Source organism: Camarhynchus parvulus, chromosome 2, assembly GCF_901933205.1.
Source record: "Camarhynchus parvulus chromosome 2, STF_HiC, whole genome shotgun sequence".
In the NCBI taxonomy this organism is placed as follows: domain Eukaryota; kingdom Metazoa; phylum Chordata; class Aves; order Passeriformes; family Thraupidae; genus Camarhynchus; species Camarhynchus parvulus.
The window spans coordinates 65,072,377-65,088,699 of record NC_044572.1 but is presented as its reverse complement, the minus strand read 5'-3'; the positions used below and the strand labels follow the sequence as shown (position 1 = coordinate 65,088,699).

General features: G+C 40.0%; 2 protein-coding genes across 4 annotated transcripts in view; one reads left to right on the top strand and one right to left on the bottom strand.

Moving 5' to 3' along the window:
• The first annotated feature begins 1,459 nt into the window (after positions 1-1,459).
• Positions 1,460-5,045, top strand: LOC115917601 (transmembrane protein 14C-like). Its single transcript, XM_030971779.1, has 4 exons — positions 1,460-1,611; positions 1,959-2,060; positions 3,946-4,030; positions 4,259-5,045. The coding sequence occupies exons 1-4, from the start codon at positions 1,536-1,538 to the stop codon at positions 4,314-4,316; spliced, it is 321 nt and encodes a 106-aa protein (XP_030827639.1). The 5' UTR covers positions 1,460-1,535; the 3' UTR covers positions 4,317-5,045.
• Positions 5,046-7,232: 2,187 nt separating this feature from the next.
• The window catches only part of MAK (male germ cell associated kinase), a 30,005-nt gene continuing 20,914 nt past the window's right edge, over positions 7,233-16,323 (bottom strand). For 2 of the 3 annotated variants that reach the window (XM_030943896.1, XM_030943897.1), the window contains exons 12-15: positions 15,326-15,457; positions 13,382-13,456; positions 11,723-11,851; positions 7,233-9,016 (exon numbers count right to left, since the gene is read on the bottom strand). In XM_030943896.1, the coding sequence (XP_030799756.1) occupies positions 8,862-9,016; positions 11,723-11,851; positions 13,382-13,456; positions 15,326-15,457 (491 nt within the window). In that variant the 3' untranslated portion in view covers positions 7,233-8,861. The remainder of the gene's footprint in view (positions 9,017-11,722; positions 11,852-13,381; positions 13,457-15,325; positions 15,458-16,323) is intronic. The other variant, XM_030943898.1, reaches the window with a different exon arrangement.

Below are 16,323 nucleotides of genomic sequence, written 5' to 3'. Positions count from 1 at the left end.
TTCTGATAAGAGAGCAATAAATCCTCTTTCTCTGTAAGATTTAGGTGTCCTGTTGTTGCTATCTCGCTGTGAGTCCTTTCTTTAAAAAGTATCTTACATAGCATAGTTCCTATTTTAACATTATGTTATAACCTAAAACTATATTTAACATACTACTAAAAAAATTAATAGAGCACAACTTTCTAACACAACACATATAGTATTAATTTTAATATTTGCAAAAAGCTAATAATAAAATATGCATTTTTCACAGACCCCATGCTAGGGCACAGCAAGAGTGCGAGGAGGAGCAGCAGTGCAGGAGAGGTGCTATGGACCGACTGCAACCTGCACTTCCCACCCCCTGGCAGTGCGAGGTGATGCCGAGCCTGGGAAGAAAAGGGGAGGTGTGTGAAATACAAAGCTGTGTTTTGTGTCAGGTACATATAGGCAGCGTGTGTATTTGTGATTGTGATATGTGTGGAAACCGACCATGGGACAGTTGTAAAGACGAGTTCTAATAATAGCTGAGGAAAGTAAAGCATGGAAGAAGGCCTTTGAACCTATCGTTTGTTCACAATTAAACTTTATGAGTCTTAAGTTGATTTAGGAGCTTTTGAATTAAAACTTTAAGGATGTTGCTATTTGACAGGAACTTTCTGCTTATAGTTAAGTCTTAAAGAGTTTTGCAATAATAACCTTTTGAAGTGTAATTTTAGAATATTGCTTGTAGTACTGATCTTTGAAGCTATAGCTTTAGAAAATTTAAAAAGGAAACATACTTATCTCACGCCTTAACAAAACAGTGAAAAGCAGCTTGAGAAAGGAAGATGAGCATCAACTCAAGGGTTAATAGTTTCTACCAAGGGAAGCTGGACATCGTTGTTATGAGATTTATAGTCCTTGCAATCAAAAGGTGGACCCACATCTGGAGAGCTGGACCTCACAGATGGGATGCTTCATCCATCTTTCAGAAACTGGACCCCACTATCTAGGGATGCTCCTTTCTGGGACATATCCTGAGAAAAACTAAATCACAATAGTGTATAGAATTGTGACGTAAAAATTGGGAATAGAAACTGCTGAGAAAGCTTATGAGTACCCCTATAAATACCTGTAAACCTCAACTATCGGTGTGCAGTTGGAGGGGAAACTTTCCACTGTCCCCAGCGCTGTATTGCTCATACTTTACCATATTAATTAATAAATTGATCGCTGCTTGAATATTGGCCTAGTCAGGCTTCTCATTTATAACAGGTGGGTGTTTTCTGCGTCATTTCTGACTTGGAAAAGCTGGAAAACTGCGTTACTGGTGGGCAGTCAATCAAGCAAACCTTCCCGGAGCCGAGGCGCCGTCACGGGCGGCGGGCGGGGCCTCCGTGAGGCGGCCCCGGGGCGGGGCGGGGCGGGGCCTCCGTGAGGCAGCACCGGGGCGGGGCGGGGGGGGCGGGGCGGGGGGGGGGCGGGGCGGGGGGGGGGCGGGCGGCGGGAGGGCGGCCCAAGGTCGGCCTTGCGCTGCGCGGCCTTGCGGGGTCTGTCTCCGCGGCTGCCCGCAGATGGAGTACGACTGGCTGGGCTTCGGCTACGCGGCGCTGGTGGCGGCGGGCGGTGTCGTGGGCTACGCCAAGGCAGGTGGGTGCTGGTGGCCCTGGCTGTCCCTGTCCCGGCCGTGCCCGCAGGCAGCCCCCGCTCCGCTCCCTTCCGCCCCGCCGCGGGGTCGCTGCCGGCGGTGACACCGCAAGTCCCGCTCAGTCCTTACTGCACCAAACAAGTGCAACGAAACGGTGCTCGCGGAGGTCTGCGAAGTGTGTTAAAAAAACTCCCCAGACCCCTCAACCTTAGCGCTAATGCTGTGGTTAGTTTGGTTTTGTGGATTCACTAGAACGGCAACGTCGCAAAGCGCTTTCGTTTGGCGTGCAGGCTGACTCTGTGTGCAAGCCTCTCTGTTCTTCCGCTGACTGCTTTATTTTTTATTCAAGGCAGCGTCCCGTCTCTAGCTGCCGGTCTTCTGTTCGGCGGCTTAGCGGGGCTAGGCGCGTACCAGCAGTCCAAAGATCCAAAGAATGTGTGGCTTTCCCTCGGTAAGTTTGCTCGGCAGCCGAGTACTGAGTGTTACTGGTAGCGGTGGGAGCAGTAACCTTTTTTTTTCCTAGCATGTTTCAGCTGCCCCGTGCCGTTGTACCTACACAAATGTAAGTGGCGGCGGGACCCCCTGCCCACAGCCAGGAGGTATTTGTGTAAGAGCACAATTTTTGTTTGTCCTGTGTGAATCCAGAGTTGGTGAGAAACATCTGTCTCCTCTGCCAGATTAGATAGCGTGTTACACCAACACATCAGGTGCAGGAAACATACATGGAAAATTTTTGGTTGTGAAGCAGCATTTTTAGCCTGTGGTGGTGGAATAAGCACTATTTTTGCAATAGTGACAGCAGTGTGACAGGTGGTATGTGGCCTTAGGGAACCCTGGTTTGCACAAGCATCTCAGAGGAGCAGTACATGTTCTAATGCATCATACACTCTGTAAGAAACAGTATGTTGAAGAAAAGAGGCACTGATCTATTCTGCTTGCTTTCAGTAGAGCTTACATGAAGTTGTGGGTGTTAAGCTTGCAGTTAAATCTTCAGGGGAAGGAGAAGGATGAAATCACTGTGGAAAGTATTTTGAAGCACTCAGGTGAACCTCAGGGAGTTCCTTTGCTGCAGGAGTATAATATCTGATTGTGCCTTTAGACACTAGGGTATTCTAGATGACTTCTTGAGGTTCCTGCTAGTTCTGGAACTACTCCATAGTGTTACTAGTGCTATGATACTTTAGCTTTACCGTGATTTAATACTATTTTAAACCAATAGGACTAATGTGCTGAAAGGCCACTGTAGAGAACCAACCTCATCAGTAAGGAATGAAACATAAAATGCAGCTCAGTGTGAAGCACAGTTTCCATTTGTGAACTGTCCTTCCACTCTGGCATCCTGTGGGAGTGGCTGTGCATCTCTGACACGGATTTTTAGGCAGTGTCATGGAGGAGGGATGAGCAGCTTTTGTATATCCTGATGTGGTGCATGGAGTATTTTCAAATGGACCTCTTGAAAGCAGTGCTGTGTCACAGTCTAGTACAGCTCTCCATCCCTCCATCCATCCATCCCTCCATCCCTCCTTGCAACGTGCAGCTGTGGCTCCTGCAGAGCTATGGACCCAGTACATCAGGGGTAGAAATGCAGAAATAGAACCTTGACAGAGTATCTCTAGAATACCTTTTACCCTGTCTGATGCCAACAAACTTGAGGCTTTGGAAAAACATATACTGCACTTTCACCTGCCTTTCTTCTTCAAAGAAACAATGGACCTGTAAATTTCATGTGAATGTTGATGGGATTCCTTTTCTACATTTAGAGATAAAATAATTTGCAGTAATGTCTAAGATGTTAATTGCTCTTTCAGTTTGATCCTTTGGATTGCTTTCTGTTTTCTAATCATAATTTCAAGTGGGGTTGTTTTCTTTCTAGTTGTAGTATTTACTGCCACTTTCCAGTTCAGAATGTCCCAGAGAAATGGGAAGTGTAAATAATATTTACCTCCCACATAGTGAATACTGTCACCATCCCAGCTTTCTGGCAGTTTTGAGCCTGCCTGTGTTCGAGGGAATAATAATTCTTTTGGAAGTAAGGGTGGAGGGAGAGCTAGTGACCTGTTCAGAGGATTAGAGTTTGTGGGTGATCAGACCATGGTCTCAGCCCTGGTGAGATCTCCTCGCTTCTGCTGAGCCGTGGAGCATGCTTACCAAAGCTGCTGAGAAGCTTGTAATGACAGCTTTGATGCTGAAGAGAATCAAATTGTTTACTCTCAGAAGGAGGCATTCCTGTCTGTACGTGTAGGTCTGTTCGGGTGGTGCTGCTCAGTGTCCGAGTGTGGCAATGCCGCGCTGGCATTTCTGTGTCAAATGGTTCTGACTGGGCTTCTTTTCAACAGTGGCATCTGGCACCCTGTCTACTGTTATGGGAATGAGATTTTACAACTCCAAAAAGGCAATGCCTGGGATAATTGCCGGTGCCAGGTAACCACCTGTCCTTTGTTCTTGTCTGTGTTATTGAATAAACATTTTATTTAGCTTATTTGTGGATTATGTTGTTTTAAAAATGTAACATGGTAAGTTCTGTGAAAAATGAAATCTTGTGGTGGTGTTTAGGTAAATGAAATTATGTCAGTGTTTTCTTCCTTCTTGTTCTTTATGGGATTTTTGCCTCCACCTCCTTCTTTTTATAACAACTATTCTGTTCCACAGTTTACTGATGGTTGGACGGCTTGGGTTGCAGATGATGGAAAAACCTATTAAGCCATAAATCTGCATGAAGTGACTTGAAGACACATGACTGAGAAGCCCAAAATGCAACTGCCTAAATGTGCCGCACATAAGGGGAAAAGGCACTGCTACCTGTGCATTGTATTTTTCATATCCTAATGCACATGGGTTGTGTTTTCAAAGGACCGACATGGAGAGCTCTTGTCATGGTATTTGTCTTAGCATTTTCTGCACTGAAAGCAAGCAAGGAAATATGAGTGTAGCATTAGTTTAGCTTCTGGTCCTGCAGCTTAGTGTCAGCAAAGACCTCCTGGCCCTTGCATTGACAGTTGCAGGATTGAGACTTAAATGCCCATATGACTTGTCCTTCCAAAATCACGTGTACCTCTAAAAGCAGGGGAGAGGAGTTTCTGATTTGTCACTAGTAATTAATACAATAAATGTGCATATGATTTTCCATATCCCTTTCCATGCCAGTTTATCCATTCACAGTGTTTGTCAGTCAGGGAGTTTGTTCTCCCAGCACTGTGTGTTAGAACCTGGTCCCACAAAACACAATCACGGAGCCAGCTGTCGAGGCTCTGCTGTAATGCAATAAATGCATACCCATGCCTTGCAATCACTTGTAAGCTCAGCTGTACGTCATTCACTTCGCTTTTACAGATTACTACTCATAAATCAAAAATATGCTTTATTAGGTAATGCTGAATTGTAGGCACAGCTTTATTAAAACATTATTTTAAATAAACTAAGAAATTATTATTGCAAACTTTTGTGTTCTACACAGCTTATTTTGTCTCCAATTGTTCACCTGGATTGATACAGTTTGCTGCCTTTCCTTCAGGGTGTCAGGATATATTTGTGACCATGAATTGTATAAATAATCTATTCTTGTAACTTGTAAATATAAAAATCTGAACTGGGAGGGAGGTGGAGAGCACAAAAGCATACAGACTACATATGCGGACAAGTACTATATTGACATTTCTTAGTTTGAGTTTTGGGTTTTGTTTGGTTTGGGCTTTTTGTTTGTTTGGTTTTTTTGGTTTTGTTGGTTTTTTTTGTTTTGTTTTCTGAGGGGATAATCTATTTTAGATTTAGAAAATAATGTATGAAAGTTTATTTAAAGACTGAACGGCTTCTTTCATCAGTCTTTGTCCTCAGTTGATTCCCTTAATGCCTGAAATAATTCTAAATATAAATCTCCCATAGAGAAATATCCTGGAAGATACACATGGTCGGTAATGTATCCCTTTTCTGGTCACATTTAACTTATGTCCCTTTTTGCACAGATCCTGAGCTTCGATTTCTTCAACCTTTTTGTTTGATGCCTGGTACTGAGAGAGATGGAAGCAAGAGGGCTGGTGCATTAGATTGGTGAGACTCTGGGGCTGCTCAGAATTCTCTGAGTATCAGGGTAGTACCTTGGCAGGAGGGTCATATCCTGTGGCTTTCCTTATCTCCTCCCTTGTTGCAGCAGAACAGGCAGGGCAGTGACCTTGTGCTGCATGAGCAGGAGGTGCAGAGCTGGGCCAGTGGCCACAGCCAGGCTCTGCCAGCAGGGAGGTGGCTTGCCAGGCAAGTCACAGGGATGAGGCAGGGCTTAGATCAAGCCAGGATGCCAGGTCAGTCAGACTGGGTTCCAGATCTGCAGGGACGTGGCCAGGAATGGGTACAGCTCCAGCAAGTGTCCCAGCAGCCTGGTCCCAGGCCAGACAGCTTTGGTCAGAGCTGGCTTGAGCACAGACAGATCTGGATGGGGAACTGTGCTCAGAGCATCTTCTTGAAGCCCTTATTCATCACGCTGCAGAGTTCAGCTTCAGGTGTTCACCTGTATTTACATTCTTCTCCCACCTCCCTGCATGGAAATAAGGGGTGTGCAGGACAGCAGATGGTTTGTTAACATATCACCCTTTTAAGTGCCTAATTCCAGCCCAGGACCCAGCACTGGTAGGCAAGTGTCCCCACACCTTTGTTCTAATTTGAAAAAGTTAGTAAGCCGGACATTAGCATTTAAGATACTTCTCCTTAAACTGTTTTATGGGGAGGATTTTTTGCCTCTTCATATTACTGTTGAAGCAGTTTTCTTCTGTAGGAGTAGGATGCAAACATAAATGCATCTCCTGCAATATACTGAGAACAGCCATGACCCAGCAGTTTTGTAATTGTATAACGCTGGTCTCAAGCCAGGTAACTTGTGAATTTGAATTGCAGTTGTCTTTAACAGAATAAAGACAATAGAAAGCACAAAACTGGACAGGTATGTGTGTTGGTAAGCTTTTGTACTTTAGATGAAAGTGTGAACCCTTGCTGCTGTTTCCTGAGCTTTGGAAAGCAATAGGTTGAATACTGCTGGTAGAAGTCATTTAGAACTTGTAGAATGCTCATGCTCAGGATAAACAGCAGTAATACAGGCAAAGGGACAAGAGAAAAATTTTAGCCTTACATACTTTTTACCCCTTTGAATTTTTATTAGCATATAATAATTTTTTTAAGCATTTCTGCACTAGCAGTCCAATGTGTACCAGTGGATCAGAGTTAAATGATTGTAATGATTGTACAAAGCCTGTTATCCTTTTCTTGCTGTTTACAACAAGAATTATTCAACACTTGTTATGCTTTGCTTGTGGACAAGTAAAGACTGATCAGGTGATGTCAAAGCCCTTTCAAGGTTCATTACCATGTGACAAGGACAGCATTTTTCTTCTAACTATATTTAATGCCATAAATGGTAGCTGTTTATTTTTCTGCTCTAAGGTGACTGACTCACAGACACGTGAGCTATCAGCACATTATTAGTTAATTCCTTGACCAGGCTGTGATTTCAACTGTCACTGGCATCTTGTACAAGAGAAGAGTGATTAATTTTGTTTTTTAATTATAAAATCACAGCTTTTATGGCTGTTGCAAACTGTCTGAGAGTATTCTTCATTGCCATAGCAAGTTACAGATATGTTCTACAGTTACATTAAGATGCATTTAAGTAGCTTAGGGACATCTCTTAGTACTAAGGGAATGGCAAATACTTAATCCTAGACCAATGGCAATTGAATTAAACTCACTAGTGCATTACTAACCAGACAGCCCTATCCTCGCATAGCTCTGACAGCATTAAAAAAAAGGGGCATTTTCTTTAGGTGCAATTTTCATAACAAAATACTTGACTTTTTGGTACAACTGTTTTAGATTAAACTGCTTTCCAGGAAGTTAATGTAACCCATATATTATGACACACTGGGTCAACAAAAGGAGTTTAAATTTTAATATTCATTTATAAAAGCCATACAAATAAATTAATTTTTTTTAAATGCTTGAAGTCATCATTAACAACTTTACATCTTTAAAGAACATACTCAGTTTTTACTCTAAAAGGGCAACTTTAATGTTACTATAAACTCTAAAGCATTTATTCTAAATGCAGTTGTTAACAGAAGTAGCCCAGCTCAACATCCTAATAAAAATTCACTGTACATTGCAAAGTCCTTTAGGTAATATTATTATAAAAGTTAGCATAAAAGCTAGGGAAAGTACTGAATGAGCATATAAACACTGACATACTGAATTTTTAAAGTTTTGTGTGTGTTTTCAGGTACCTAAATTGGCCTTTAAGATCTAAAACAGAAAGCAATGTCTTTGAAGAACACACCAATAGTCTTCCTCACATAGCCTATTCAAACTCCGTAGCTTAGTCTGATCACCCAATAAAGACTGTAGGAGCATGAGTTTCGTGATAATTTAGGCATTTTGGCTAATTCACCCTTAAAATGACTGACAGATTGCAGTAATTTAGGCTCTTTAAAGATCACTGTGACATGCCCTTGATAGGACAGAGATAAATCTCTACAGATCTTTGACCAAAAATGGCAACAAGTTAATTAAAACAGCAGAATCTGATTGTTAGACTTCACTTCACAGCTTGGTAAGTAGTATTCAGTACTTGGTTTAGCTATTTTCCAATATTGCTGTATCATTCAACAGCCCTCTATCAGCCAGATTTCTAGACCTTTCTTGTGTAATATCTATCAGTGGATTGCCTATGTCCTATTACAAGGCTTTCAGTTCATTGCTACATGAATATTTGTACCTTACAGACCCTGAGTAACTCTTTGTTACAAGTGAGTTCTGAAATCCTTGCAGGATACTGATGCTCTTCACAAAGTCAGATCTGTGCTTTCACTCTTGTCTTCCTGCTAAGGAACCAGCCTAGCACCTGGAAGCCTGGTGCTGCTCTGCTTCAGCCCTTCTTTGTGCTGCCTGTGTGCTTCAAGCACATCCCAGCAGCAGATGTTGCACTGGATAAACAATCCTAACCCTAGTTGTTCCAAAGAGTATGAGAACAGGAGGTCTATCTATAGAAAACATTGGGTGAAACCTACATCTCAGTTTTGGCAATATGTGTTGTACAATACTTCATTGCACCCTACTTTACAGCCAGTATTTTACATGGTGTTATATGTGCTATACAAATACTAGAACACAAGGTCTTTTTTTCTTCTTTACTGTTGCATAGTCTTAGGAAAAGCTGGAGCAAATAGGCTTTTCAGGTTTTCACAGAGCATGTAATATCCACACAGGATGGTATTTTCTATCTGTTTCCTCCATATTTGGCCACCCAGTCTGTTCTCCCATGCACTCGCTGAATTGTTGGGGGGCGAGTGAAGATACTCATGTTTGTTGCTGCTGCATTGAAAGTAGGACCTGGTAATGGAGGACGAGCAGCTTTATTTTTCCAGGAATAATCTGAAAGGAATAAGAAGTCAGAATTAATTATGACTAAAAAGGTATTTTACTCCTCTACAGGGAAAAGAATGAGTGCTCACAGAGGACATATGGTCCTTAAGGATGCTGATGTAACAGGATGCTTTGGTCTCCTATGTCATAAAACATCCTGAGTTGGAAGGGACCACCTAGGATTATAGAGTCCAGCTCCTGGCCCAACACAGGACAACCCCAAGAATCACACCATGTGCCTAAGACCATGCTGTCTGTGCTTGTTTTCAGCAAAGATTATTTTTCCAATAGCTTGTGTGTATTATTCTCACCTACTGAATAGTGGTTTAGCAGCAATCCCCCAAGAAAGCACTGAGAATGAAATTCAGTGGAAAAACTGATGCAAATGCCTGCAACTCTGTATCTCCTATTACAAAACTGCTACAGTATGAAAGTGTTCTTTCTTCTATCTCAAATATTTAAAAAAGCATGTCATTATAATATTGATAAACTGATTAAGATTGAAACAGCTTAGCCTGAAGAACACCTCTCAGAGACCCTCTTGTTCCTTTTGAGATTTTATGCCTTTTATTCCCCTCTTGTTTAGCTCAGAACTCCCGGTGTACTTGATGGCAAGTCTTCTTTGCCCCATTTCCCATTTCTCCATTGGTTTCATGGGATTTATTCCAAGTTTGAAGGCCTTTTTTCTCTCTTAATAATTGCACCCACCTGATCTCAGACACTAGCAGTAGCACAGTGCTGTATTCCTGACCTTCCTATTCACATTTCCCCTTTTGATATTTCAGGTAGTGGCTACTTCCTTGAGTTTCATGTGATTAAAGTAATTGCTCTGCTGCAGGGGCTGACATTTCTTCATGTTCATGACCAATTCAACCATTTTCCTAAGTCTTTAAAATCAGCCAGCTGGAACCCCTTTTATTCAGACTCCTGCTATGCCTTACCCTTGTTTCCTTAGCATTCCTAGGGTAGTTCCTGCCCCTTCCATTCCTACTTTTGTATTTTAATCTTACCATGTACTGATACTCTTTAAAACAAAATTTAACATTTAAATTGATGGGAGTTTTGGTGCCTAGGTATCATTCTGTTTCTTAGAGAAAACCACCTGGTTTTGGTAGCATTTTAACACCAGTGGATTGAACCTGTTAAGGAACAGGTGAGGATCAAGATATTTAAAAAGCAGGAACATCAAGGACCTTAAATCTGGGGTCACATCTCTACCTCTGAAAACTATTTCTTTTATTATAGGCTGGCATTCCCTATCTTTTATCAGCAAGTATGATTCCAGTCTACACTATATTGGCAATAAAGGCCACTTTTCCTGGTATTTTCCTCAGAAAAATGGATCTTGTATATTACATTAAATTATTTAAATTATGGCATTAAAAAATTAACAGAAAAATTAAAAGAGCAGAAAACAATTGAGAGCATAACTTAGTACATTTTGGATAATATAAAGCAAGGGGTCACCAAAAATGTTAATGTTCAAATTCTGACATCTAGGAGATTAAACCTGCCATTTGCTTTGTCCTTATCTCTCTTCCCATACAACTCTGAAGACTTTAAGCTAAATATGAGTGGTTTAAGTGATAGGATTCTTGTTCTTCTCCAGGACACGGAAGAGTGTCTTAATTGACCTCCATCTGCCAGCCTTTCTGACTTCTACTACACATATTCAATTTCTAAATACAGATAACAATAAATTTTATTTCCTGTGGAACATCACAGGTGATTTTTTTTTTCACTATTCACAGCAGTCTAGAGTGAATTGCAGATTTTGTCCTCCTGTGAACCTCCTGATCCACGCATTGTGACAAATCAACTCTCGCAGTTTTTCTTCAGCAGTGGATCAGTAAGATAATGAAGTGCAGCTCCAGCCTTTCTTGGTGGGTTTCTGATCAAGTCAGACACAGAGTATGCATACATCTAAGCATATTTTAAATATATCTAGATATATGTGTATGTGTGTGTGTGTGCCATCTCCTTCCTTCCCTCCTGCTCCAGTTCTCTGAAGCCACTTGCAAGTTCTTAAGGAGAGGAGGTAACTCAAAGGAGCATGTCAGCAAAAAGACAACATTACTAAGCAGAATTGTATGAGACTGGTTTGCCATGGACCCTTTGGTCAAACAATTCACCACTGGTTTAGGGCCTTGCTATTTCCTCTGAAGTAACCAGAGAAGTGGGCTGCTGGGTGTGGACAACAGTTCTAATCTTCACTCAAAAACTTTCTCCTGCATCCTGAGCACTGCTGTTCATCTTCTCTGCATCAGAAACATGACAATGAAGAAGGTGCTCAGAATGTCACCAACGCTGCAGAGGATCCAAGGTAACAGTTACATTCAGAAGAGATTTCAATTGTTTTTAACGAATGTTAAAAACATGACCCTTTACTACACAGTTGTGGAGTTACATGTTTCTACAATTCTGCTTAGCCCATCAACACTAATGAACAGTAGTTTAACAAATGCTCCAAATCTTTTTTGTACCTTTTGTAATTATTTTCTCTTTTATGTAACAAATATTAGTAGCAGTAGTTTCTCTAAGTATCAGGACAGGCTCTAGGCACCTACATGCAGTTCACTTGTATTAAGAATTTATGCCCTACAATTTTATTTACAAAACTTGAGGAAAACCAAGAGCTAATAAATCCCTTAGGAAGCATGGAAAATTAACATTTCTCTTTGTCTTGGATATGAGTAGTAAAAGAATATTTCTTACCCGATACAGATGCACCAAGAGGTGCTAGCTGTATCCGTTGTCCAGCTGATCCAGCTTCTTTTTTATGGAAGGAAGAGGTGTGTAGTCCCAATGGGTTATAAGCACCACTGCTTACAAAGCCAGGATTTCCTGTTGACATTGCAGAATTTTAGAATTTTCAGCTGCATTCAGAAAACTCAGCCTACTTTTTATACTCGCTTCAAATTATATTTGCAGTACTACAAGAGTGCCAAATGTGCGTGTTCTTTAAAAACTCCCTAGTGCTCGTCTCTTGACAAACAAACATTCTTTCATTGAATTCATTCTTTGCTTTGTATATTAGTTGGACCCTTTTCAGCACTAGCAGACAGAAATTCAGCAGGAATAAAGACAAAGAGCAGGATGAACATTTCATAAGTACTTCCACTAAACATAAGACCACATAGAAAGGTTTGCACTGAGTTGCAGAGAAATGTAAGATTTTACCTTTTGTTTACATCTACTCGCTTTACCAGAAGCTGATTTAACTAGTGCTCAGTATTAGTCTTCTGCTCAACATGTTTGGCCTAAATCTATTGAAAATAATGGAATCCAATGTCTCTTGTGGAAAGTGGTGCACCACTTGAAGTTGACTTTGACAGTTCCCACAGTTAAAGTCCTGCTATACAAGTCAGACCCAATTATCCTCTCTCTTTAACCTTGGTTATAACTCTGTTTGTGCCTAGTTTTAGTCCATATCTTTCTTTAAACCAGCACTACCCTGGGAAGGCTGACATAACCATCCTCATTTGCAAGCTAGGAAGCATTGTGCATGTACACACAAAATTTGTTCTGAAATTAGTGTCCACTGGAAGAGCGATCTGTTACAATACTTACTCCCTGCTCCTAGAAAATCCCTTACCATCTCCATGTCTGTCATCACTTGGGTCAATGTTAAGACTGTGCTGGCACAATGTCCAGAGGGAAATGCTTTTCTCTAGTGGTAAGGTTCTGTGTTCAGTAGTATTAAGTTTATTTTGACCTTTATCATGTGCGAGCATATTCATCACAGCTTCAGTGGTAGTTACACTAAAACACAGCTTCTGCTTGGCCAATTTTTCTATCTCCTAAATCTTTTGCCTTTGGGCAATCCCATAATGTTCCTCTTCACACAAACACTCCCAGACCTCTGTGATGATTTCAGAGCAGTGTAACTATAAGGCACAAACTAGGCAGCCTGCAATCTTGAGTTTCCTCCCTTTTACTCTAAGGTAACTCCACCAAAACCTGTGCAAGCAGCACCACTGTGTGTAATGGGTAGAGAACCCAAATGCAGGAAAAGGTGCAAGTCCTGAGTGCTGTCAGGGACAAGCACATTCTGCATTTGGATCACTTCCTCACCATTATCCAGTGACCTGCTGTGGGTTATGATTAGGGTAATAAAATATTGTCTGCCTTCTAAAGCACAGTAAGTTCCAAGAATCCAGAGGAAGCCTTTACATCACTTCTACAAATGCCTCCCATGCAAAACCACCACATTGCCATAATGAGGAAAGCAAAGTCTGACAAAACAGATTGCAACTAAAAGCGGCAGTATATGATCATTAGGAACCCGCATTATAAGTGAATTTTTTTTACAAGAAACTGTAAAACATAAATAGGAAATGTACAAAGAACCAGGCTATAACTGCTACAAATTACCTTTTGGATCTTCTAATTTTTCATTCAACCTTTCTTTGCATGATAGCTTTTCAATAGGTATAATTAAGTTCTCATCTGTAGACAAGGAAAATTAAAGGAAGAAAAAGATGGAAAGACAGAACTTCAGAAGAAGGGCAGGAAGAACCAATTTAGGTCATGTAAAAGAAATGAGGAAGGAAAAAAGCAAGCAAGAATGAATATCTGACACATTAGTAAGTAAAATGTCTTATCCTTGTTTTCTTGAGCAGAAAATGTTACTCCAAGAGGTTACTTTACAAGGCCCATTCTAAATATGCACTAACAATGTGATTTTCCAACAATGCAATTACATTCCATTTACAATTTTAAGGACTTGGTGATATCTTCAGAGTTGACTGATCATAAACTTACAATCCGTCATAAATAAAGCATTTGTAACTATTTGCTCTTATCTTATTTTGCCTTAGAGCAATGTTGTGGCTGATGAAAAAAAAAGCCCACTTAAATAAACTATACATAGTTATTTAAACACAGGAGCGTTGACTTTCAGACTGTCAATATGAAAAAAGATATAGTTTACATGTATTGTATTTCTGTGATCCATCTATCCTGGTTCCATGTGTTTCATGTGTCTTAAATGTTGCTATCTTCCCAGTATATGAAACATCACATACAATTTAACATACTGATGGAAATACCAAGTATTTTCAAACAAAAAATAATCAGTTTTAGTGCTTTATTTCTTTAAATTCTTGGTAGTAAGACAAATGCAGGATTTCTACCATTCGCATTTATTCTAATTTTATCTTCACTGCAGTTCAGTAGGTAGACGTCTAGCCAATTGATGAAAACTTTTGGAAGCAGCTATTTGCTTTTCTGTGCCTGATTCCCTTGCAAGACTATTTATAAATAATTTACTTCTGAGGCATATGGATACTCTAGTTCAGAAAACAAATTATATATACAAGATGATACAAAATATCTCTTCTATGCCACAAAAAACTCTGGTAGGTGCTGTTGTTTCTCCACTTTCTAAAATTTTACCCATTAATTCAAATTAAAAACTTCAGCTTGCCTGACTTTCAGAGGGGAAAATGAGGTTTGTTGACACTGCAGAATGGCTACTAAAGTTCTATTAAAAAGGGGTGCAGCATCTGCATGTAAACAAACCTTCTGAAGTTCTTGCTGAAGAAGCATGTAAAGCTGGGTGGTTTATTGGCACTGAAGTATTTGGAGAGTGACTCGTGCTAGCTGGACAATGACTGCAGAGTTGTTAACTAGGTAACCTTCCATAACAGGGACAGTGTACCTGAGGTATAGGGCTTGGGGGTGAGAAGACAGATTTCAGTCCAGATTCTGATGCTTTCCTCAGTGAAATCTTAGATAAAGTTTTACTAGTGTTGGACTTCACTCTATAGAATGCTGATAATAGTGTTCTTCACAAAACATAGTCTCACTGAAAGTTCCTGGAAATAAGGGGACTTTTCTTGCAGCAAAGGATTTAGGACAAGGCCAGTAAATTGATAAAAGACATGTCTAAAATATTAGGCAGCACTTTTATTACATGAGCACACCACCCACTCTTATGTTTTCATGGGTGAGACTGCTGTTGATAGTGTTCCATGGCATAGGGAGCAGGCAGTAATGAGGCCAAACTACTTGCTTGAAAACAGTAAAATAATGGTCTCAGTGGATTATATACAAAATTTATCTTGACAGAACTTTATAAATAGGTCTGTACCTTCTGTCTGGTCTGTACCTTCTTAATGTTCTGAAAACAAAATACATCATATCACATATGAAAAAGTTGGGGATTTTTTAAGAGTCTTTCACTAAAACAAGAGGGAAAAAAAGAGAGTATAGAGTCTAGAGCCTAAGCTTAACTGCAGAAGTTAAACCAGATGGTCTTAACTAAATTAATTAAAGTCTGAGGAGATGTATGTGACCATTTTCAATTACACTTACCTGTAGTATTTCTGCTGTAAGTCACTCCTCCCCCAGCATTTCCTAGTGATTTAGCAAACAATTGGTTGTTCCAGGTTCCATGTGATCCTTCTTTATTGACTGCTGCTAAAGAGACATTCTTTGGGTTTACACCTTAGAAAACAAATGACAGAAAATGTTATAAATACCAAATTTCAAATTTAATTCAACCAATAAATGACATTTCTAGAACAGAAAACCAACATTGAACCATTTGTCTTATAATGCAAAACACCATTAATGTAAATTAATCATGTCCATTGATTAGATTTTTAAGCTGAACCATGAAAACCAGTGACACTAATTTAAGAACAATTCTCTTCATGTTTCAAGAGAACTTTTAAAAGACTTTTCAGTATAGGTACTTGGTTTCTATAAAACCATAATCTCATAATTGATATTTTTGTCTGTCAAAAAAGGAACACACAAGTTAAAAATATCTATCAAAAATTTGGGTTCCCAAGGCTGAAAATAAACTATTTCTTCAAGGGTTAAGTTAAAAAGTAGGACAAAGGTTCTTGTGACTTCAGCATGTTACAAGCATTACAAGAGTTAATAGGATTAGAACACATGAAAGCAGCTCCCAGATCTAGTGGTTGCAGAACTAAAGTAATATAGATAAATAACAACAATGTTCCTTGGACCTATTATTCCCTTAAATGTTGAAATTAATTATTTTTTACATCTATGCCTTTCTCATTGAAAACCATGGAGACATTAGAATTGTGTTTAATAAAATGTAAGAAATACAAACAAGTCTTCCATTTGTGTTACCTTTAGATACGGAAGTTCCTCACTCTTTATATTTTTCTTTTGGACTTAAACTGTTAATTCCCTGAGCATCCTATTTAACATTCTAGAATTGAAGTCATCACTGCCCATTAATCATATGTTCTATCAAAACAACTTGCCTGACAATGGGGAATTCCTCTGTGAGCCATCTAAATTCTCAAATGTGGATTACAGAAGTCTTGGTATGA